At 42.1% G+C, this 25,388-nt stretch overlaps 1 protein-coding gene across 2 annotated transcripts in view; it reads right to left on the bottom strand.

The window, feature by feature from the left end:
* LOC105053504 (DNA polymerase delta small subunit) overlaps positions 1-25,388 on the bottom strand; it is a 66,481-nt gene that overhangs the window by 24,273 nt on the left and 16,820 nt on the right. For both annotated transcript variants that reach the window (XM_029267149.2, XM_010934694.4), the window contains exons 6-13: positions 3,767-3,882; positions 3,615-3,698; positions 3,378-3,446; positions 3,148-3,219; positions 2,946-3,037; positions 2,746-2,873; positions 2,385-2,486; positions 2,238-2,305 (exon numbers count right to left, since the gene is read on the bottom strand). In XM_029267149.2, coding sequence (XP_029122982.2) covers positions 2,238-2,305; positions 2,385-2,486; positions 2,746-2,873; positions 2,946-3,037; positions 3,148-3,219; positions 3,378-3,446; positions 3,615-3,698; positions 3,767-3,882 — 731 coding nt within the window. The remainder of the gene's footprint in view (positions 1-2,237; positions 2,306-2,384; positions 2,487-2,745; positions 2,874-2,945; positions 3,038-3,147; positions 3,220-3,377; positions 3,447-3,614; positions 3,699-3,766; positions 3,883-25,388) is intronic.

Genomic DNA, 25,388 nt, shown 5'->3' with positions numbered 1-25,388 from the left:
CACCTAAAGGTTCAATATTCTATTCTGCTGGATTGCCACTACATACTGCTAGGTGTCACTGGTAGATCGTGAGACTCGTCGAGCGTCGTCTTAATGATCGATGATCCTTGATGGACAGAGTTGGAATCGTTCCAACCCATCGAAAAGAATTTCAATGATATTGTGATAGGAATCACAGTATATCTCACTATCAGACAAAATAGAACATATGGTGTCACACACAAAAGAGATCTTTATCCGATCAAATAGTTGATCCGCAATTATGAATCACAGAGGAATCTAATTGTCAATATGATTGACGATTGAACTTATATGTAAAAGTTACATGAAGGACTTACTAAGAGTTAGTAAGTTATAGGATTTAATTACAATTGTTGCTAATTATTTGATTTGATCAAATAATAGGGTTGAGCTTAATCAAATCAAATTCAGATTTAATTTGATTTGATTTGATTTGCTTTGAGTTTAAATCAAATTGGGTTTCATTAGTCTAAAAGGTTTAGACTAACTCCATAAGCACTTGACTTATTTGGAAACCTAAATCAGATTGGACTCAAACCAAATTGAAATATTATCCGTAAGAGGAATTTAACCTGCAGGACTCTTCTCAGATGCCTCACGCCCCACTCTCCCTCACGGTAATCTGATTTTAGCATGAAAATTAAGGGAGGCACACAAATTAGGGGGCGGCATTTATCTTATAAGATTCCAAGTGCTTTTGGACTCCTATCTAACCCACCCTGAGTTATATGGTTTAAAAAAGAGAGGGCCGCCTCATTTGATTTCAATGTGAGATAAGAAAAGAAGCACCTCCTAATTCAGTTTTGGCATGAAAACAAAAAAGAGGGCAAGCATGAGATGCGGCGAGCGCACAAAAGAAGAAAAGGAGGGGCGTGGGTCTTAAGGTTGACGCCTCCCCTCTCTCCTTTTTCTTCTTCATCCAAGTGTCGGATGTTCTTCTTCTCTCCCTTTCTTCCTCCTTTCAAGTCCAAGAGTTGGACGTATGATTCATCTCCTCCTCCTGATTCAGTCCAAGAGTTGGACAGAACAAAAAGAAAGAGAAATTTGATCTCTCATCTTTCTTTTTTCTTAGATCTTCTTATGTTTCTCTTGAGAAGAGAAAAAGGAAAAAAGAAATCAGATTAGATCTGATTTCTTTGAAGAATTTAAATCAAATTAGATCTGATTTCATCCTCTTATTTTAGATCTATTTAGTTATCTTGAGAAGAGAATCAAGAGAGGGATCGATTCGATAACCATCAAGAGGTGTCTTCTGCAAGGGAGCTAGTATCCCGGTGAAGACGCAGGCCTCCGATCGGATCGAGGGCCTCGTGTGGATATTCGTAGAGGCCAGATGCGTATGCGGCTCTGCAAGAACCTCACCAGATTACCACGATCATCAGCTGCGAAAATCATCGATCCGTGCAAAGGTAAAGGTCTAACTCTAAGTCTGATTTTATTTTCAACATCTTAATTTCAGCATGTGAACGATCCTGACATGTGCACATCATGTTTCATAAGAAAATCAGGATAGCCCCATCCCATAAAATTTAAAACCTTGCCTATGCCTTATGTCAGTCCAGGCCTAGCACAATACATGTCTGGTGGCACCAAAGTAGCATGGATAGAACCTCATCTCAAACCAATACAAGTGCACTCATCGACAGACATGTGCATAGCACGGGCCCATTATATCATTAAAGCAAGGTCACCAAAATATATGCACTATGGGGGCACTTGATGTGTCAAAAATTATTGACTTACGACACAGCTTGAGCTCAATATAATCTGTCCTCCCACAAACATAACCATCAAGCATTTTCCTAGGACACGGCATCTATGGATAATACATCCTATTGCTGGCATTTTTTGACCAAAAATAACTAGCAAAAGAGTTAAAACTTTAAGGACTGCATTCTTTGAATTTACAACTTTCAAATTGCTACTAACAAAGTTAATTTACAATTATATGATAATATACATCCATATAGTCTAAAAGAAATTCATATAACCGACTGAGGTTAGGAAACCTATATTTTGAGTAACGATCTAATAACTAATTAAGTGTAAAGAATGGTGTTATCCCAGTCACTCAACTCCCCATGCTAAATCATACAGGCATGTCACTATTGATTTTACTATATCTTGGTTTCTTTCAATTATAGACCAAGGAATATCTTCATTTTTATACCATTCAGATGAGCTGAAATATACTTTAACTGCACATTAGAACATACCACAATGGCAACTCCAGTCTCACAAAATCTGGGAATGCAGATTAGCCTTACTGGTTGCTTCTCAGGTCCTACAGGGAAGAAAGACTGACTTGTTACTTTTGAACATGATAACAAATTCAAGGAAGGCCTTTTCAGAGTCAAAATTACCTTGTAATAAATGAGTTTCATATTTATCCTGATTGCCAATGAAATATACATGTGGACAGCTCTCAATGAGGAAGGGGTCCTTGTCAGTATAGGGAAAACATCCTGACAGTGTAAAAATAGATAAAAACATTTTGATAAGTAAAACTACTTGCAATGATGTAATAGAATTTCAGGAAAAAAATGACACATAATGGATACTTTATTTGTCTCTTTCTTAATTTTTGTTATGACAATTCTGTTCGGTTACATCCAAAATAGCAAAATAATTTTAGCAGCACTTCAGCTCGTTTGTCAAGTATTTGAATGAATACAGGAAGCAGGAAAAGAAAATGACATATTTTATGTGGTAGCAAAGTGATACCAAGTGTATTTGGAGCTGTTGGTGCCAGATGCCTCCACCTTAACGTTCTCTCCATAAATTCAAGTTTGTCTTTGGCATCAGAATACTTACTAAGATCGTCTATGTTCTGACCAGATGTCCCAAGAAACCTAAACAGCATGTTTCTTAATTAGAACTCTAACTTACTCAAGGAGAAACTTTAAGGGATGCTCATTGCTTACAGAACATCATCCAGTTCAAATTGATGAGGATTTGTACATGAGAGGAAAGTGTTGTAGACTGATGCTCCTGGAAAAAGACACCTATGCAAAGGCTGAACAAGAGTAGAATACAAGTAAATTAAAGGGTATTATGTAAAAGAAAGACTTTGCATAAGCGCAAAATATTGTGCTTCAGTAATATTTCCGTGTAAAGAGCAAAAACCTGTTGGGGCAAGGAAAAATTAGCTGGATCACTAGGCCCTGGCATGATATCCACAGGCATAGCAGCTGCAAGCTGGAGAAGTAAATTAGTAAATCTAATTAAATTGTCTGACAAGAACATTATAAAAAACTAATAGTATTACAAACTTCAATGAGCTCCTTTTTAAACAGAGGTTATAATTGTTCTAGAAATAGGACATCACTAAGGAACCCAATGATGAGAATTAAAACCTGAATCAATGATATATCAAACTCTTTGATTGGTTCTGTTAGCCTAGACTGATCCTTCGGAGCTAATATCTGCATGTCCTCAAAAACATACAATTCATGTGCATATTGCCGGTACATTCCTCAATAATATGATGGGAACAATAATTCATCAGATAATATACCTAAGAAAGATGCCATCTCAAGAAATTAATCTTTAGTGCTTGCTGAATTTCATTACCTAATAAACAGCCATTTTACCTGACCATTAAGAATGCCCTGTGATATCCGTACAGAATTCCCAGCAATTACAACACGAACTATTTGAGATGCAATGCTTTGCTCCTGTTCCATGTTAAAAGACAAATATTGATTCCAAAATTAAGTAATTTTTTTAAAGAAAAACTGCATACGTTTTCATCACCCAAATGCCCAGTTATATGGTCAACTAGAAGTTGGAATTGAAGAGGATTGAACATGTTACTCCCAACACTCAATCCTGAGATGAAAACCACATATTTGTCTTCTCCTGCAGTGAAGTCAAAACTTTGCAGCATCAGATTTCAAATGTTATTGAATCCTGAAGTACACTGCTAAAGCCCGACTTAGGATTATCTGGTGCAGTAAAATAATGTTTTGATAAAACTTATAACCGGCCTTCTGATACAACACAGTTTTATGAGGAAGCATCATGGACAGAAATATTAATAGTCTAATAGCAATCACATTAAGCACTCCAACATACCAAAGAACATACTATAAACAAGATTACAGAAGGAAAATTTCAGGTAGAAGAAGATTACAAGATTGGTGTTGGAGAGGAAAGACAAGCCCCAACCATTTGAAAACTTTAAAACCCTGATGAAATTGAAAGATCAAAATACTGATTATCATGCTCTAGCAAGTTAAATGACCAGAAATTCTGGTGATATAAGATATCATAGTCCCGGGCAATAAAGATACTGCACGGCAGTTAAAAAGCTGAAATTTCTGAGTGGATCAGCACATGAGGTCATGGAGAATGTTCGACAGAATAAACATAGTAACAGAGGTAACAAGTTAAACTTAGGAAGGAAACAAGATAAGAGAATAGTACAATGATTGAACCTCAGGATTATGACCAGTAAAGCAGAAATTCTGGATTAGAAGTTCAACTAAGCTGCAGATAGTACCAGTCAAGTGAGGGCTCAAGGTTCAAATTAATGAATCACAACAGAGGATGAAGAGAGGAAGGACAACAAAGACACTTGGGTAGCGTTTGGTTGCTGGGAATAAGGTGGAATAAGGGCTTATTCCACCTTATTCCCCCAAACACACTATGAAATGGCAGTGCAGCCCGCGGGTTTAACAATTCCGGTCAAAGGTGCATTAATTGCACCTTATTCCCTTCCACCTGGTTTAAGCTATTCCATGTTTCACCATAGAATAGCTTATTCTAGAGAAATGATGAGAAATAGTTTCACCTTATTCTAGTTTAGGGAATAACAATGTATAATTCCAGTAGGCCCTGCAAATTTCCAACCAAACACAAAATTGGAATAGGGATGGTGAATAGGTATTCTGGAGAATTGGTATTCCTATTCCAGGAATACCAAAATGGCTGCCAAACACTACCTTTGAGAATTAGGATATTTAGATTGAGTAGGAACCAGTTGCAAAGAGAAACCTACAACAACAACCACACAAATGGCTAACTGATAGTGTATCCAATACATATATATCCTTCTAACAAAGATTTTTTTTTTTTTTTCATTTTGAGCAAAGACAACAGAGAAATGTAAAACCAAAAAGTCAGTATATTGGAAAACAAGTAATTGACTGACCGACAAGCAAGAGCACAACAGAGAGAAAACCCATACTAATGGCAAACAAAAATGAGTACATCTCATATTTTATTGTATTTTCGGGACTTCTATTTGGATCATTTGTAAAATAAGTTTTAGGGTCCCATTTTAAGTGGGATTGGTGTGAAAAGGTCCTGCTTTCAGCATATTCTGGGTTTGGGCAAGTCATAGTCCTTAGGATTTGATCTATTTGGGTTATGTGGGATTCTAAATTTTGTTTTTTCAAGAAAGGTTGTAGATATAATTAATTTTTTAGAACCCTAGTTTACTTGCAAGTCAACATATGTAAAATCTATAAAAAGGCCTTATGGTTGGCCGCTAGAAGCATTGTACATGATTTGCTTTGAACCTGCCGGCCAGTTTCGGCCCATTTATCTCCTCCTCCTCCTCCTCTCTCTCTCACTCTCTCTTCCCTTGATGGTATCTCTTCTTTTGTCTTTATTTTCTTCTCGATATCATCTTTATTCTGCACACACTGTTTTCTGAATCAGCTACACATCAATCACGGAACCTCTCAGTTACCCTAGAATCCTTCAAAACTCTATTCCTCCTCTCTTTCCCCAATACCAAAAAACTAGAAAAAGTTTATTTGACCTTTTATTTGTCCTTAGTCAAAAAAATTTATCACTGCTGTGTTGTCCCATTTTACAGATTTACGGCAGCCACCGAATTAGACCTATTCCTAATGCAATCTTTTTCCTAGGTCCTTCCACACAATGTAGGTCATCCATAATTGGTCCTACATCTCTCACTTTCTGAAATAAAACAATAACAAGAGAAGAACATTAGAATACTTGAAAATTTAAATGGATTCAAAAATACATGAAGGATGACAAAATGAGTAGGAAAATCTAAACAAGCTTTGTCACCTTGATCATTCTTTTCTATAATTTTTATTCAAGGCTGAGTCTTATGAAACATAGCTTAGCATCATATTGAACTACTTCCACTCACACCTAGTCCGTTCTACCTCTTTAAATATGTCAACCTGATTTGGCACTCCTGTTACTTAGCCTACATACTACATGTCCAATTGTCATAAAAGTTTGCCCTCTCCTTTACTGATTGAAGTCCCAGAGAGACAGGGGCCATCCTTGCCATCTCGTCCTATTCCATTGAGATCCTGACACCTGGGATGGGTGCGAGATGCTGAAACATATTTCCGACCTCTATCCAGATTGGCCCGCCTTCATCTCGATTGGATCACGAGCGACTAGAGGAATCATGGGATTTTTTTTCTCCTCCAAGGCAACAGGAGGGGACCACATATGTGCATAGGAAAGAGAGAACAAAAGTTAGGAAAAACAAAAGAAAATTATTTGTATGATCGGAGAAAAGATAGATTTGTAGGACTTTTTCATGTGGTCGACATGATTTGAAGTACCAATGCTGCAAAATGCCTAGAAAACCATAATGCATTATAGTGTTAGTTTTAAATGGAACCAATTTATCATAAATATATTACTTTTGAAGTTCAAATTTGTTTAAACAACAAATAGAGCAGTAAAACTTCAAGGTGAATTTTAGAAAAATAAATATATATATATAAGGGTGTCTTAGGCATGTGCCAAGATGCTCGATCAAGACAGCCACTAGGACATGGCGGGATGCCCCCATCCCAAGGGATTTAAAACCTTGATCTCTTTCAACTCAGGTTATAATATAACCTTCCTCTAATGTACTTTGCATTCATGCAAATAAAAAAGAATTGAATTCAGAATTTTTCTGTTTGTGCCTGGGTTTTTCCAAGTTTATAATGTAAGCAAGGCATTTCAAACCTTGCTCTCTTTCAACTCAGGTTATAATACAGCCTTCCTCTAATGTACTCTGTGTTCGTGTAAATAAAAAAGAAGTTAAATTCAGAATTTTTCTGTTTGTGCCTGGGTTTTTCCAAGCTTATAATGTAAGCTATTCAGAAGACTACAGGTAGGAAATGAGTATTTAAACTGATAAGTCTAACTAAATAAAAAAGTGATCTCAATGTGCTTCATGAGCTTGTCAAAAAGTTCAACAATTTAAGATCTTAAGGACATTGTCATCATCATGCAAGCAGACAGGAATAGTACGAGTGGCTTAAAAAATGGGTATAAAAGAAAAAATCATAGCCTTCACAATTGTGAGACATCAAATTTTACTTGGTCCCACTCAACAAATGGATATAAAATAGCCTCCACAATTGTGTGAGACATCAAATAATACTTTGACCCCACTCACCAACTCAACATCTACATAGATACAAACTTCCAGCGTCTGAATATATAACAATAGTTAGGCTTCTCAATGGATTGGATCATAACCTGGAAAAGCTCAATAGGTATCGATTTAGGTCCTGATAATCAATAATGACCTAGATATGATTACTCAACCTACTAGACCAAAATTGAGTTAACGTTAGTCCCATGCAGAGAGACATATGGTAATGAAAACTGTTGGAATATTATTATATGTGGAAAGATATATTTGGAAAGCATGACAATTCTTCTATAGAAAATATATTAATTTCCATCAACTCCATTATCTTTGATTTTGTATCATTTGAATTTTTTCTTTATTTATTTCTTGCAATCATGGGATTGTATCTTTTCTTTATTTGTTTCCCACAATCATGAGATTTTGTATGAATCTTGGTGTATTATATATATTTGTAAACGATGCAACAGATGTATAAGCTTCATCTTTTTCCCATTTGACATGGTATCAAAGCCAAAAGAGAAGAAGAAACCCTAGCTGCCATCCTTTGTCCTGCAACAGTCCTCACCGACATCCAGTCTCTGTCCGATCGGCCCCTCTATCTTCTCTGTCCGCTGCAGCAGTCCTCATCGCTGCTCTTTTCTGTTCAATGCTGCTGTTTGTTCAGATCAGCAGCCACAAATTTCTGATCTTTTCTGTCTGCTGCTATCTTCCTAGTCGCAAGCAGCAGATTAAAAGGTCGCCAGTTCCTTTATCGCATGTCTAACAGATCAGCAGAGACTTGATGCTGCCACTACCCTTGTGTCCAGCTGCAGCAACCGTCAGCCAGTCTCAGTCCCATCAGCCCTTCCAGTCTGTCCAGATTTTGTTTTCTTTGCAAAAATCTGTTCTGAACAGCAACAACCGCTGCTCTTCTTGTCCAATTTTTCTGCTGCCCTTGATTGGATCTCTCTTCAATCCAAAATCATTATCCAATGGCTTCTACTTTGGATGTTACAGCTACATCCACCACACCCACTTTCAGGGTGAATACATCTATCCTCACCAGATCCGCTATGAACACTGTTGATAAGTTGAATGAAAAAAATTATTCATCGTGGGCTGCATCTGTGGAGTTATGATGCAAAGATCAGGACGTTTCTGACCATCTTACATCTTCTATTGATGAAATCCTTGTTGCTAGTCGAGACCAATGGAAAAGAGTCGATGCTCCAATTCTTGGTTTGATTTAGCAGATCATTGACTCTGACCTACTTTCTATCTTCAGACCGATCCGTACATGTTATGGTATCTGGATCCGCGTTCGAATATTGTACTCGAGCAATTTTACACACTTGTAGATTGATTCTCTTTTTCATCTGTGATATGGAGATTCTGATATGCAGTCTTATCTGGGGCGCCATGAGCCACTTGCCACTGAGTTACATGAGCTTTACCATTTTCTTCTGATATTTGCATCCAGCATGTCAAGTGGGATCGTCTGATTACTATCTTATATATCCATGGGATCGTCCAAAATTAGAAGGCGTTTGCATCCAGATCTTTAGTTCAGATCCATACCCTCTCCTGTAGATGTTTACTGACGTTTACTCCAAGCATCCACAGGGGTAAACCATCCTGACGCAACTTTATCCTCCGACCACTCTGCTTTGTCCACTCAATCCTCAGGAGAGATTTTAGAGGTGGACGAGGTGGTCCTCGAAGCCATGGTGGTAGAGGTGGTCGTGGTGGTGGTCGTCTTTGGTGCACCCACTGTAATCATCATGGGCACAACCAGGACATCTGTTACACTCTTTATAGATTTTCATAATGGACTGCACATAATGTGCAGACTCAATCAGTAAAGGACAACTCGACAGTTTCTATCCTGTCTTCTGACAGTATTACGATCTCTGGAGAAAAGTATATACAATTTTTCAGTTCCAGACATCACAACAAGCTTTCTCATCCATCACTGCTCTATTACAACATGGTAATCCGACTACCTGTCTTAGTTGCTCATTAAATAACCTTATTTCTTGGATTTTTTATTCTGGTGCCTCTGATCACGTCTAGGCACAAATATAGTTGTCTATATCATTAAGTCACAAACCTTACCACATGTTACTCGGACTAATGGGTCCACTACTCCAGTTAAGAATAGAAAAACTGTTTCCCTTTGTCTTAATTTGCCTTTGTCTTCTGTTTTATATATTTCTGATTTTTTTATTAATTTAATATCCATTAGCCAATTAACTAAACAATTACATTGCTCAGTTACCTTTTTTTCTGATTCTGTGGTGGTGCAGGACTTGAAGACAGGGAGGATAATTGGTTTCGATTTTGAGTCCCGTAGTTTGTATCGGCTGTCTAGACCATCAGTGTGTGCAGTTGCTGCTACGCCTCTTCAAATTCACAGCCGATTGGGTCATCCTCATCTCCGAAATCTCCAAAAGATAATGTCTAGTATGTCTAATGTCCGTGAGTTAAATTATGAGTTGTATCAGTTAGAAAAGCAGAATCATAGTCCTTTCCTAGTCGGTCAAATAAACATGCTTTAGCATCCTTTAATCTTATTCATTCTGATATTTAGGGACCCAATAAAATTATTTCCTCTATGAAATTTAACTATTTTGTCATTTTTATTAATGATTATTCTCGCATGACTTGGATGTGCTTGTTACGTAATCGTTCTGAATTATTTTCAATTTTTACTGCATTTTATACTAAAATTAAAAATCAATTTCATACATCCATTAAAATTTTTCAAAGTGATAATGCTCGTGAGCACTTATATACTAATTTTCAAAACCTTATAACTACTCATGGGATTCTTCATCAGACATCTTGTGCTTATACGCCTCAACAAAATGGGATAGCAAAGCACAAAAATCGTCACCGTGATGACACAGCACGGACACTTCTCATACATATGCATGTGCCTGTTCATTTTTGGAATGTCGTTGTCCTTACTGCATGTAATCTCATAAATCGTATGTCCTCATCCATGTTGCATGATCAAATTCTTTTTTCGATTTTATTTTTTAGGGACTCCCTATATGTCTTACCTCCTAGAGTCTTTAGGTGCACCTATTTTGTCCATCAATCTGGCCCTGGTCATGATAAGTTGTCCCTAAGATCCTTAAAATGTGTCTTTCTCGGATATTCTTGATCCCAAAAGGGATATAAGTGCTACTCTCCTATTCTTCATCGTGTCTTTATATCATCTGATATCACGTTCTTTGAGTCCATTCCTTATTTTTTTCTTGGCTCTAAATCTATTGCCTCTCATGAGGAGTCTGTATCTATTAGGCTGTCTGTATCTCTTCTCTCTGGTGATACATCCTCGTCACCTATACCCATTCCTCCTCTATCTCCATTTAGATTTGATCGGCCAAATTTTCATGCATATCAACGTCGTGCACCACCTGAGATCCCTTTTTTGCTAAGCCCACATATTCAACACCGGCACTAGTCGCTTCTCTGCCAGATAGTCCTACTACACCAGCTCCTCCTGACCTGGATGTTCCTATTGCTCTGCGCAAAGGTAATCGAACAAAACATCCTATTGATCATTTTGTTAGTTATCTTTATCTCTCAAATATTTTGCTTTTATTTCCTCGCTTGCTTCAGTCTCTATTCCTCGCACTGTTACAAAGGCACTTGCTTATTCTGACTGAAAGCAGGCGATGGATGATAAGATCTCTGTGCTGCGTGCTTTGGATACTTGAAACCTTATTCCACTTTCTCCAGGTAAGTCCATTGTTGGTTGTCGCTGGGTTTATACTGTTAAGTGTTCTCCTAATAGGCAGGATGACAAATTGAAGACTCAACTGGTTGCAAAGGGTTTCACCCAGATGTTTGGCCAAGATTATTTTGATACGTTCTCACGTGGCTAAACTCATATCTGTTCGTCTTCTCCTAAGTTTAGCTGCTATCTTTCACTGGCCTCTTCATCAGCTGGATATTAAGAATGCATTTCTGCATGATGATTTTTACGAGGTTTATATGGAGTAACCTCCTGGATATGTTGCTCGGAGGGAGTATGTATGTCGGTTGAAGAAGTCATTATATGGCCTGAAGCAGTCTCTCCGGGCCTGATTTAGGAAGTTCAACTCGGTTATTCTTTAATTCAGCCTTCTCAGAAGTACTTCTGATCATTCGGTTTTCTATAAGCATTTGGCGTCAGGCAAGCACATTCTTTTAATTATCTATATAGATGATATTGTTATTACTAATGATGATAATAATGGCATTACTGCTCTAAAAGATTATTTACATCAACAATTTCAGACCAAAGATCTGAGAGAGTTATGATACTTTCTTGGTATTGAGATTGCTCGGTCTCGTCAAAATATAGTTGTGAATTAGAGAAAGTATGTCCTTGACATGTTGGAGACAGGTATGTTAGGGTCTCATCCTGTTGATACCCCATGGACCCTAATGTACGACTTATTCCTGATTAGGAGGAGCCTTTGTCAGATCCTAGAAAATATTAGAGATTAGTCGGAAAACTGAATTATCTTACAGTCACCAGGCCAGATATATCTTTTGCTGTTAGTGTCGCCAGCCAATTTCTCAACTCTCCTACTGTTTGTCATTGAGAGGCTGTTGTTCGCATTCTTAGATATTTAAGGAGTGCACTAGACAAAGATCGTGGTTATAGCCAGATAGTTGGCTATACAAATGCAAATTGGATAGGATCTTCCTCAGATAGACGATCTACCTCTAGGTATTGTGTCTTTCTTGATGGTAATCTTATCTCATGAAAGAGCAAGAAGCAGGGGGTTGTTGCTCGTTCCAGTGCTGAGGCGGAATATCATGCTATGGCTTTAACCACATGTGAGCTGATATGGTTAAAGTCTCTCTCAGGGGAGCTTAGAGTTATTCATTCTGAACTTGTGAAGTTGTTTTGTGATAACCAGGTTGCTCTTCATATTGTTTTGAGCCCTGTGTTTCATGAGTGTACGAAGCACATTGCGATAGATTGTCATTTTGTTTGAGAAAAACTACAGTCTGATATTATTTTTACGACTTTTGTGAGCTCTAATGATCAGCTAACTGATATGTTTACTAAGTCATTGAGGTGTCCAAGGATTGATTATATTTATAACAAGCTGGAGCTCCATAATATTTACGCTCCAGCTTAAGGAAGAGTGTTGGAATATTATTATGTTTGAAAAGATGTATTTGGAAAGCATGACAATTCCTCCATAAGAAATATATCAATTTCTCCATCAACTCCATTATCCTTGATTTTGCATCATTTGAATTTTTTCTTTATTTGTTTCCCGTAATCATGGGATTGTATTTTTTCTTTATTTGTTTCCCACAATCATGAGATTTTGTGTGGATCTTGGTGTATTATATATATTTATAAACAATGCAATAGATATATAAGCTTCATCTTTTTCCCATTTGACAAAAACAATAACTTCCTCCTCCCCCTATTGAAACTGTTGTACCCCTCACCCATCTTCCTTCCCATTGTCCACCCTCCCAGAGCTCTTCCTCTCTCCTTGTGATCAACTTCTTTACAACTCCTTGTCAATCTTTGCAATCAGTCATCATTATCATCTTCCTAACTTGTTATGTAACAAAATTTAATTTGGCAATAGTCTTCAAGTTTCGAAGCATGGATCTTTTACATATATAAAAACTTGGAAGAATTTCGTTGTCTTTTCAGTAGTCATTCTTTAATTCACATAATGCCGTTTGGATGGAAAGTAACATAAGTGGAGGATAAGGCGATGATTAAAATTCAATCATGAAGAAAATTAGCTATCATATTATCATGGAAATAGTCTCCAATCTGCAGGTTCCTTAATCCCTATTAAACATGTACACTCTAAACTCACCAAATCAAACTATAAGCATCCTTAACATGAAACTAAGTAATATAGTAGTAGTATCATACGATTACAGAATTCCTACCAAGATCCCAGGCTCAATTTTTGTGCTAGAAACCCATGTTATTAACTTAATTTTAAAAACTTACAAACTGACAGTTGTTGGACTAAAGTTAGCTTTTGCACAAGTATTCACGTGTTAAAATGAGCAGTTATAACTCAGATTATGCCTTTGAGTGGGCAGTAAGCATACATTGCTCTATGGTTGCATCTTCTTTCTTTCTTTATTTTGTGTCTCACCTATGGTAGCAGTTAATACTGTTAATCTTGTCTTCTGACAAATGTCCCATAATATAAAGTGTGTCAACTAGCCCGTACAGGTCAGTCATAACTTTTATATCTGTGAACTTGAAATGTTTGACATTTAAGTTTAGACAACATCCACATTTAATTCTTCATCCTCCAAATGGATGGAAGTTAGGAAACATTGGCTGAAGCCAGTTTGCAATTCCCTTGCCAAAAAATTCTTTAGCACAAGAAGAACTAAGACCGAATTTCTCCACTACCATTTTGCAGGTTGGTTCGTCCTGCCATATCTTCGCATCATCATTTTCTACCAGCCCAAGGGAAATGAATAAAAAATTACCCAAGTTAAAAGGTTTTAAGCATTATCTACTGACAAAATATTGCTTGCAACCACATTTATTAGCTTATGTCACGAAAAAGACAACGGTAATTAACCACTCCATTCAGATCTCATCATCTATTGAGCTTTTCAATTTCACCTATAAGAACAAAGACATTCAATGATTCCATGGTTGGCACCATAAATAACGCTTCCCAGCACATCCTACATGCCAACTACTCTGCATCATGGTGGTGTCAAGTCAACAATAAGCACACAAGCCCCCGCAACCCTAACATCACTCCCCCTCCCTACGAAAGAGAATGTCTTACTATGGCAAAGTTGTGATGGTTCCTTAATTGTCCTTGTGCAGTTTTCATGCCTTTCCTAAATTTTTTGAAAGTAGAAAAGATTGTTTCCAATCTCAATATATTTTAAACTTGATCTATATGAAGGTTTTAAATCCCTTGGGATGGGAACATCCTGATTTTCCAACGAAACAAGACACCCCACGACCCACCTCATCTCAGTAGCTGTCCAGATCGGACATCCCGATATATGCTTGGGACGCACTTTTATATATATATTTTATTTTTTAAAAAAATTATCTCAAAGTTTTACCGCTCTATTTATTGTTTAAACATATTTGAACTTCAAATATATTTATGATAAATTGGTTCTATTTAAAACTAACACTATAATGCATTACTAGTGTGGGACCTGTGCTCCATAGCGGGAGAGTGTAAATGTGGAGAAAATAACCTAAATATTGTGAATTTTTTTGTTAACTAAAGAACATATAGAATATAATTTTGTTCCAGAAACTTACATGAAAGTTAATTTGTTGCTCCAATATATGTAACGAAACTCGAAGGATTGGAAGAATAGTTGGATTACCAGATTGTTATGGAAGAGGATAGATTTAGGATGTTCTTTTTTTTTTTTGTTAATTTAGTTTTTAATTGTTTTGCTCTTTCATCAATTTACTGATTGCTGTCTGGGATATGACAGCCTTTGATCCCACAAAAAAAGCATCATTTGAAGAAGAAGTTTGTGACGGTTGTTGCTCCGATATATATAGCCTAACGAGTTAGCTTTTTCAAGCTTTGTTTTTTTTGTGTGATGAATTGGAGGTCACCCACCTAGGATTTATTAGAATGGGAGAAAAGGTGTTACGTACAAAGAGTGGCCTGGCCATTTTATTAATAAAAAGGTCTCGACATCATGGCTCTTGCCAAGGCTAGGCTAGTTTATTTCTATCACTTCCTATTATGACCTGTCTTTAACGTACATCCCCAATCTTTGCTGTACACCACCGTCTGCCAGGAGCTACACTGGCAACCCGTACATTCTGCTCCTCACCTTCCCCTTCCAGTCCCACATCACCATACTCTTCACTATTGCCCAAGCCCTTGCGCCACAATCGTCGGTGCCACATTCTCCTTCTTAGTCCATCGCCTCTCTCCCCACTATGCCGCCATCGAGTAACATCCCTTCTCTCCTTGACCCACAAGCATCCCTTCTCTCATCTCTCCCTCTATTGATTGAACAAGTTGCTGATGTGGATGCCAATGTGGATGATGATGTAGATGTCATGCCACGGCCCCATTCCAGACAAAGTATGGAACTCTATCCCCAGTTGCATCATTATCCATTAATACTCTGTACTACTCGAAAAGAATGAAGTCGATCCCATCTACAGTACAAATAATATATCTACCATACACCATTTTTTCTCTTACCATATAAAGGGGCTTAGAGTCTACTATTTCTATCCCCCCTTTTTCCTATCATACACAAGGGAGTTCAAAACCAAGCTTTGAACATACCCGGGTGGTATCTTTTACACGAAAAGAATGATTGATCTTCTTTCGCAATCTCAACCGTTAGATCATGCTTTACACATCTTTCAAAATGAGACTTGAGCTTCCTTATCTATGCTGCAGATGAATGGAAGATGTTCATCATGCTTTGCAAGGTGTGCAAAGCACGATCTAGTAGTTAAGGTCGCAAAAGAAGATCAATCATTCTTTCGCGTGAAAGATACAATGCAAATCCACTTTAAACTCCCTTTTTCTTCTCTCCCCCTCCCCCTTTTTTCCTTGGAGAGCTCAGAACCCCCTCAATTGGCGACACGTGTCACCAAGGGGAGGCTTCGAACTCCCCTTTAATGGATTAAAAGATGGTCTTCCAAGTATTTCGCAGCATTATTACTTCAAATCATGTCGACCATATGAAAATATCCTGTGAATGAAAGAAGAATACCCTACAAACCAATCACATAAGTGATGCGATGGGACTTTTCTTTATAAGCTTCCAACTCATGTAATGACATTATTCATTTGATAATGAAATGAGGCATTGATTCATCATTGTAGCTACATCTTATTCTGTATAAGATTATGATGAACCCCATAGATTAGGATAATGGTTTTAAAACCATGAAGAGTTCATGCCTGTGAAACTTAAAATCCTCAAATCCTAATCCTAAGCATTCCTAGTCATAGGAATGCCTGTGAAACATTGACTCGGAGATCAATGTTTCAGATAAACTGACGCATCCAATGTATGCTCGATGAAGAGAGTGGCTGATTTCACAGATCATTTGTGTAAGACACTAATACAAGGATGTGGGTGCCCATTAGGAAATGACTTCACTGAATTGACTTGCCGACAGAGAACATCTTATGGAGCCTTACTTACATGTCAAAAGATGGTTGTCTAAGTGGAAGTTGTGCAAGTGATCCTTAGATCTGAGATCATCATAGAATCTTGTGCATATAAATCCATATTTTGTTTTATTCCCATGCATGGCATAAAGACATGTACCGGATGTTCTGGATATGGTGGAATATATATGGAGCTTGTGAGTCGGTCAATAAAGAATCGATCACTCTTAGTAAGAGGAGATGACATCCAACAGATTCTCATCTCTAGATGACTCAGAAAGTCTTTGGTCAAAGTAGAATAAAGATTAGAAAGAATTTCTAATGCTTCATCATCAGAGTCATCGTTGATTGATGGAGAATCAATAAGAATATATGTTTGAGTTTGATATGATTCTATACTCATGAACATATTCGAGATGCAAGATGATCGAAGGATAGAATTGCACGGTAACTTGCTACTGAAGAGTGTTTTTGATATTTCCATCAAATTTTACATCTTCTGGATAGTCATGATACGTTGCTAGACGTCAATCTTGACTTATAGATTTGATCGAATTAAAGAGTTTAATTCTATCCCAAATTAGAAAAGATTCTAATTGCTAAACTCGGATTAGCATAGTTTGGACCTTAATCGATTAGAAAGGATTCTAATCAAATTAGGTCAACTTGCATCCGGACCTGCTACTGACTAGATGTAGCACCCAATGGGTCACATAAGGAAATTGGCCAAGGACCCATTTGATATGGTTGATTAGAATTATGGATCCAATCAGATAGCCGGTAAGCATGCTAGCACGTATGGCTAATTTTAGCTCCTTGAAAGATCAGATTTGATCTCAAACCTTGCTTTTTGGCTAACCTAATTTGGTAAGAATCTAGATTAGGTCAAGCCACTTGGAGGCAGCCCAAAATGGGGCACCTAAAGCCCTTATCCACATTTTGGAACTAAGAGTCCAAGTAGTTATGGACTCTTGGCCTTAATTGTGAAGGGACGTAAGCCCACTTCATTTTTGGCGTGCAGAAGGACCAGAGTCCTACTTTGGATCTCTGACCCTTAGGACGTGGAGATCTGCCATTGAACTTCCTTGGCACACTTTTTAAGGTGTGAAAACTCCTTTTGCATGGGCATGAGACATTCGAAAAAAAAACATGGCGCGCGCGGGTGATAAGTCTTCACGCGAAGAGTCACGTGAAGAGTCCTTCTGCTTCAAGCAGAAGGGGGAGGCACTTATCTATTGATCTGGTTATCTGAAACCAAATTTGAATGCCCTTGCCACATGACGAATTCGGGGCTTATCAGATTTGTGAAAGGATGCCAAAAGCATCCTTTTATTCATGGCGTGCGCATGGGAGAAGGAATCATCGTATCTGAAACCAGATGAGTCCTTCTACTTAAAGGAACTCTGGTTATCTAATACGATGATTAATTTGGGACGTGACTTCTTGCTTGGCGCCCCCTCTGGTTCTATAAATAGGGGGTGGCAGATAGGGTTGGTCATTAAATTCTTACAATCCTATCCACTCCCTCTCTCCCTCTCTTACAACCCTAGGTCTTAGGACAAGGTTTGTTCTTTTAAGACAAGCATATTCCTAATAGTTCTAATGGTTTGAGAGGTCTTAAAGAAAGAGATCAAGGCTAGAAGGAGGTTCTGAGAGGTCTAAACTCAGGTCTAAAGGAGGATCTGATCAGTTGGAGACTGGTCGAGTTCTAAGAATTAGAATTCTTAAAGCAAGGAGAAGGAGCGCTATCCTTGGATCGATTCCTGTGTGGATCACCATGAGAGGACGAACACTTGGGCACCTAATGGAAATAATTCTTCACCAAATCAAAATTCAAAAGATATGCTTCCTAATACTTCTTGTATATTAATGCTTTGATTGCTATTATCAAAGGTTCCTGGGTTCTTGAGTTTCGATACATTAAGTGTTTTGAATAAAAAAATTTAAACACCTAGGCCTTCCGTTGCGCCACCGGAATCGAACAGTGGTATCAAAGCCTATCTTGATGAATACAATCAAAGGTTAGAATGTGGTCTTGATTGTGATCAAACTAGAATTTTTGATTTGGTTCAAGTCGGGTCAAGAGTTGAGTCCGATTGAACATCCAAACCCTAATCTATCTTAGAGATATGTTTAGATGCATGATGTCATGATTATGATCATGTTAATGTTGTCATGATTTAAATTCGATTATGCATCGTTGTGAATGGTTAAGATAGGATGTGCATGAGACTATAAAGCCCTCAAAAAAATTATATTAAGTCGTAATATTGGAAAACGAATAGCTAACCGCATTTCGAATTCATTGATCAATTGGTGTCTAAGATAAATGCCAAAAGTGGTTACTTAATTAGGACCGTTGCGAAAGCATAGGAAGCCTCCCACCTACTTGGTCAATTAAGTTTTGAATTTGGGTTGCTTAGCATTGAAGACACTACATATGCCTTCCTTCATGATGAGCAATTATCATATCAAGAACTGTAGTAGGTTTGTTACACTATCCACAAGACTTACTATATGGATTGATGTGGGGTTGTCATGATGCATATTAGATGTTTACGGCATATTTTGGATATATTGCTTTGTTGTGCTATCCATAAAGATAGCATTATTCAAATATGACTGTATAAAATTGAAGGGTCCGACTTAACTAAACACTATAGTTTGTTATGCTATCCACAAGACTATGAGTGTCTTAGAGGCAAGGTGAAGTTGAGAGTTGCATAAGATACAACTGGAAAGAGTTTCCTATCTTTGAACTCATGGAAATTTGTTGTGCTATCTGTTGGTGCAAAAATCTGCTTGCGCCGGAGAAGCTGGAGTCGGGGAAGCCGCGGTCGCCGTCGGGATCTGCAAGGGAAGTCTAAACCGGAGATGGGGTTGCTCCGGCAAGATCCTCCGACGCTCAAGTCAGTTCTCTGCCTCAACAAGAATGGAGTGCTCGAACGGAGAATTTAGCAGAGTTTTGAGATAAGAAAATGAGCTTAGAGATAACGTATCTGGGTGGTCCCCCTTTTATAGGTGGAGGGGGCAACGGATTGATGGCGACGTTTGTAACCGTCTGGTAGTGGGCCGCCCATGGTCAGGGGAATTTATTGCGAAGGGTAGTGGGGTAGACTCGTGGCTATTGTCATAGCCTGCCACGTAGGGCCTGTTGCAGGTAGTGGAGCGGCGTCCGTTGCCGCTAGTTGTCAGCGAGTAGTGGGATCGTGCAGCACCTGCCGCAGGGAGCGGAGCAGAATCGTGGCCGTTTGGCACAGCCTGTCAGAAAGTAATGGGTCCACCGCAGGGGATGATGGAGCCGCGTGGAATCCGCTACAGGAAGTGGAACAGGATCATGGTTGTTATTGTGATCTGCCAAGGGGCGCGGATCTGTTGATCGAGGCTCGGCAGCGGTAGGAGTCCGGCCTCTGTAGAAGTCCGGGAAGGGTCCTCCTTTCGGTTGGGGTTGTAGGTGGAGTCCGGCTCCCGTAGGAGTCCGGACGGAGCTTACCCGCAGTGGATACTGAAAGCGGAACCCGGCTCCCGTAGGAGTCCGGGCGGAGCACTCTGCAATCAAAGTTAGAGGTGAAGTCCGGCTCCCGTAGGAGTCCGGACGGAGCTTACCAGCAGTCCAAGTTAGAGGCGAAGTCCGGCTCCCATAGGAGTCCGGACGGAGCTTACCAGCAATTCATACTGAGAGCGGAGCCCGGCTCTCGTAGGAGTCCGGACGGAGCTGTGCAGCAGTTGATGTCGGAGGCGGAGCCCGGCTCCCGTAGGAGTCCGGGCGGAGCTGTTCTGCTGTCGATGGCGGAGCCCGGCTCCCGTAGGAGTCCGGGCGGAGCTGTGCTGCAATCAAAGTTAGAGGTGAAGTCCGGCTCCCGTAGGAGTCCGGACGGAGCTTACCAGCAGTTCATACTGAAAGCGGAACCCGGCTCCCGTAGGAGTCCGGCGGAGCACTCTGCAATCAAAGTTAGAGGTGAAGTCCGGCTCCCGTAGGAGTCCGGACGGAGCTTACCAGCAATCCAAGTTAGAGGCGAAGTCCGGCTCCCGTAGGAGTCCGGACGGAGCTTACCAGCAGTTCATACTGAGAGCGGAGCCCGGCTCTCGTAGGAGTCCGGGCGGAACTGTGCAGCAGTTGATGTCGGAGGCGGAGCCCGGCTCCCGTAGGAGTCCGGACGGAGCTGTTCTGCTGTCGATGGCCGAGCCCAGCTCCCGTAGGAGTCCGGGCGGAGCTGTTTTGATGTCGATGGCGGAGCCCGGCTCCCGTAGGAGTCCGGGCGGAGCTGTTCTGATGTCGATGGCGGAGCCCGGCTCCCGTAGGAGTCCGGGCGGAGCTGTTCTGATGTCGATTCCGCCGAGGATTTCGGCTGTGGGTATTTTATACCCAACACCAGTCCCCCTACTTCCGAGTTTGAATTTCAAGCGAAGGAAGTACATAGAGAGAAAGATGGGTACAGCCGGAACCGTCCCTTCGAATCCTGCGCACTGCCGCCTCCAGATATTTTGGCATTTAATGCGTGTACGTCATAGCCCGCTTCTCGGTGAAGAGTCTTTTCGGAACCCCCGTTAGAACGCGATCCCAAGCGTCGTGCCACGAGAATTTGTGAGTGGTCAACCCTCGATAGCAATGAAATGGATAAGCGCGACATGTGGCACACACCAGCTGGCCCAGGAATACTCGCCGCCATAATTGCGCTAGGATCCGTCGGTTATTTAAACCCCTCAGTCCTTTCGTGGCTTCATCCTGGCGCTTTTCTTTCGTCTGAGAGTCTTGTTTCCCTCGCACCAGTCCTTGCCTCCTTCAGCCCCCCCAATTCTTCTTTGAGGGTCCCTACGCCATGTCCTCCACCCCGGAAGCCGTTCTTGAGGAATGTTTAGGGCTTGGAGGAAGGCGAGGAGGAGAATGGCTGCCAGTGAGAATCTCTATCGTTTTAAAGGGGGCCCGAGGAAGAATCCCTTCAACAACAGGGGTTTAATAACGGGGGCTGTTGGTGAAGCTATTCTGCCCGCGAATTTCGGAGTAGCAAGGCGGGGTGATACCGGTCAAGAGGGCAGAGCAGTCGTCATAAGCCATGACGGGATCCTTGACGCCGTCGGGGCCGAGAGACCAGAGGCGGTTGGCGTCGACGGTGGGACAGTAGAACTTGTTGCGGGGACGGTGGAAGTAGCGCATGCCGACCTTGCCGGAGCAATTTGGGTGGCGGCTGTTGTGGGGCGTCTGGAGATGAGGCACATCTCTGGCGTCGCTACCGCTTCCGAGGTGACTCCGGTTCTTCTTGAAACAGGTCTTCGCTACTGCCGCCGTTGCCCTTACCGTCTCCGGAGATCTATCCCACCCCTTTCCCGCCAGGGTTGGGACTTCGGAAACAGAATGAGGCGAGATGGGGCGAGAGCTGTTACACGCACTGGAGAACGCGACTGAGAAGGATAGAGACGGAGAGAGGAGTTCGTAGCGGCCTCCGGTTCGTCCTGCCTGAACCGTGCTTGCGAGACTTGTAATGACGTGTATCTTCTTTTTCTCTCTTTTTTCTGACCCACCGGGTCCTGTAACGTATACTTTTGTTAAATGAAAAAGAAATTTTGGTACCTCGTCTGCATCTCGCGTTAAATAGTTGTCTGTCGAACTTCTTCATTTTCCTTTCCTTCTCTTCGTCTGTGTCACGTCGTCCCAAGGTCGGCGGCGGCCTCTTTAGTGGGGTTATCGTTTGCCGAGCTACTTTTTCAGTTCTTACGCCGTTCGAAGATACCCAATTGTGATTCCGTTGACGGCTGCAGGCTCGCTTGGGGCCCTTCGGGCCCGAAGTCCCCCCTAGGGCTTGAATTTGAGGGTCCAGGCTTCCGTTGCCTTCGGGCACTGTTTGCTTTCCTTTCTGCTTGGGTTTCTTCTCTGTTGAAGTCGGAGCTGAGTCCGGCTCCCTTGGGAGTCCGAGCGGAGAAGTCCTCCTGAAGTTGAAGTAGCTTGGTTCTCGTAGGGGCCAGGGCAAAGCTTTCGTTTTCCTGCAACCAAAGTCCTAGGCAAAGTCCGGCTTCCGTAGAAGTCCGGGCGTAGTTGTCCCGTAGCTGATGTCGTCGATAGAGCCCGGCTCCTGTAGGAGTCCAGGTGAAATCTTTTTTGTCGTTGGAACCCGGCTCCCGTAGGAGTCCGGGTGGAGCCTTTCGTTTCCCTCGGAGCTGTTCTGCAGCTGATGTTGGAGGCATTCCCCGGCTCCCGTAGGAGTCCGGGCGGGGTCCTCTGCGATCAAAGTTAAAGATAAAGTCCGGCTCCCGTAGGAGTCCGGACGGAGCTTACCAGCGGCTGATACTGAGAGCGGAACCCGGCTCCCGTAGGAGTCCGGGTGAAGTCTTCTTTGTCGCTGGGGCCCGGCTCCCGTAGGAGTCCGGGCCTTTAGTTTTGCTCGGGCCGGCGTGAGGTCCTCCTCGCGTTATTAGCCTGGCTTGCGGGGGCGCTTTAGGGCGCTATGGGGTCTCTCCCCCATCCGGTCTAGAAGGATTGGGTTTTCGGGTTTGCTCCAGTTAGGACGAGGTTCTCCTCCTGTCCCCAACAGGGCTGTGGGGGCACATATGGGCGTTGCGAGGCCTCTCCCCCCATCCGGTCTAAAAAAATCGGGCCTTTGACTTTGCTCAAGTTAGGGCGAGGTTCTCCTCCTGTCCCTAACAGGGCTGTGGGGGCACATATGGGCGTTGTAAGGCCTCTCCCCCCATCCGGTCTAAAAGAACCGGGCCTTTGACTTTGCTCAAGTTAGGGCGAGGTTCTCCTCCTGTCCCTAACAGGGCTGTGGGGGCACATATGGGCGTTGTAAGGCCTCTCCCCCCATCCGGTCTAAAAGAACCGGGCCTTTGACTTTGCTCAAGTTAGGGCGAGGTTCTCCTCCTGTCCCTAACAGGGCTGTGGGGGCACTATGGGCGTTGTAAGGCCTCTCCCCCCGTCCGGTCTAAAAGAACCGGGCCTTCGACTTTGCTCAAGTTAGGGCGAGGTTCTCCTCCTGTCCCTAACAGGGCTGTGGGGGCACATATGGGCGTTGTAAGGCCTCTCCCCCCATCCGGTCTAAAAGAACCGGGCCTTCGACTTTAAGAGGTTGCCCTCTTGTTTTTAATACAGTTTGCTTGAATTGTCCCAAGACATATGGGCACGCATTTTTTGATTAGGACGAAATTACTGGTAGTACATCCGTAAGTTTTCTGAGTTCCATGGTCGCGGGAGGTCGGCTCCTCCGAGCTCCTTAAGATAATAAGTTCCGGGCCGAACTACTTCCTTGACCTCGTAAGGTCCCTCCCAGTTCGGGGCAAGTTTCCCCTGGCCCTGTGGTTGCGAGACAGCAGCTCGTCGGAGCACTAGATCTCCTGCTTTAAATGCCTTGTTCTTGACTCGGGCGTTGTAATACCGGACAACTTTCTGTCTGTAGGCCGCCATCCGAACCTGAGCAATCTCCCGCCTTTCTTCCAGCAGGTCGAGGTTGGCCCTGAGACTTTGTGTGTTTTGGGGTTCGTCGAATGCCACGACTCGTGCCGACGGGAGTTTAAGCTCGATCGGGATGACGGCTTCCGTACCAAAGGCTAAAGCAAAGGGAGTCTCCCCTGTAGGCAACCTCTGGGTAGTTCGGTACGCCCATAGCACATGATAAAGCTCGTCCGCCCAAGTTCCTTTCGCTCTTCCAAGCCTTGTCTTAATTCCCTGCAAAAGGGTTCTGTTAGTTACCTCAGCTTCGCTGTTTGCCTGAGGATGGGCCACTGACGTGAAGTTGTGGGAGATGTTTAGATCTTCACAGAATTCAGCAAATCTGGCTCCCGCGAATTGCCGTCCATTATCAGTGATTAGGGTTCTAGGCAAACCGAACCTGCATACGATTGATTTCCAGACGAAATCCTGCACTTTCGCTTCTGTGATTTTTGCTAGTGGCTCGGCCTCAACCCATTTGGTGAAGTAGTCGATCGCTACAAGGAGAAACTTCCTTTGACCGGACGCCATGGGAAAGGGGCCAAGAATATCCATCCCCCACTGTGCAAAAGGCCATGGGGCACTCAAGGGTGTGAGCTCGGTAGCGGGTTGTCTCTGGATGTTGGCGTATCTCTGGCATCGATCACATTTCTTGACATATTCGATCGAATCATGATGCATCGTTGGCCAGTAATACCCTTGGCGGAGTAGCTTGTGGGATAAAGATCTGGCACCCAAATGGCTTCCGCAAGCTCCCTCGTGTACTTCCCATAAAGCGTAGTCAGCTTCTGAGGGCCGGAGACACCTTAAAAGGGGCAAGGAGTATGATCTTTTGTACAATTTGCCCTCATAAAGGATGTACCGGGAGGCTTGATTTCGGAGCTTCCGGGCCTCTTTCGCGTCCTGGGGGAGAACCCCATCTTTAAGGTAGGTTGTCAGTGGGTCGACCCAGCTGGGCTCGTGGTCGATCTCCATTACGGGCCGCGGCTCTTCCGTACTCGGATGTTTTAAAACTTCGAAGAGGACGCCTTTGGGCAGTTCGGCCGGAGCCGATGTCGCCAGTTTGGAGAGAAGATCGGCTCTGGTATTCTCCGACCTTGGAATTTGCCTGATGTCGAAACTGCTAAAGGTAGGGGTGAACTCCTTCACCTTCTCAAGATATTTGGCCATGCTGTCCTCCCGTGCTTCATAGCTCCCGCTGACTTGCCCCACCACAAGTTGGGAGTCGCTGTGCACCCGGAGTTGACCTATTCCGAGCTCTTTGGCGACCCTTAATCCCGCTATCAGAGCTTCATATTCCGCTCCGTTGTTTGTTGCGGGGAACTCGAAACGCAGAGCGTACTCCACGACGACTCCCTCCGGACTGACCAAGATCAGTCCTGCACCCGCGCCCGCCATGTTGGAAGATCCGTCCACAGAGGGTCCAAAAGCAATCGGAGGGACTGGCTTCTTTGTTGGGGGA

Source organism: Elaeis guineensis, chromosome 11 (assembly GCF_000442705.2).
Source record: "Elaeis guineensis isolate ETL-2024a chromosome 11, EG11, whole genome shotgun sequence".
NCBI classification, from domain to species: Eukaryota; Viridiplantae; Streptophyta; class Magnoliopsida; order Arecales; family Arecaceae; genus Elaeis; species Elaeis guineensis.
The sequence above is the reverse complement of the archived record's forward strand: the minus strand, read 5'-3'. Positions and strand labels throughout refer to the sequence as shown.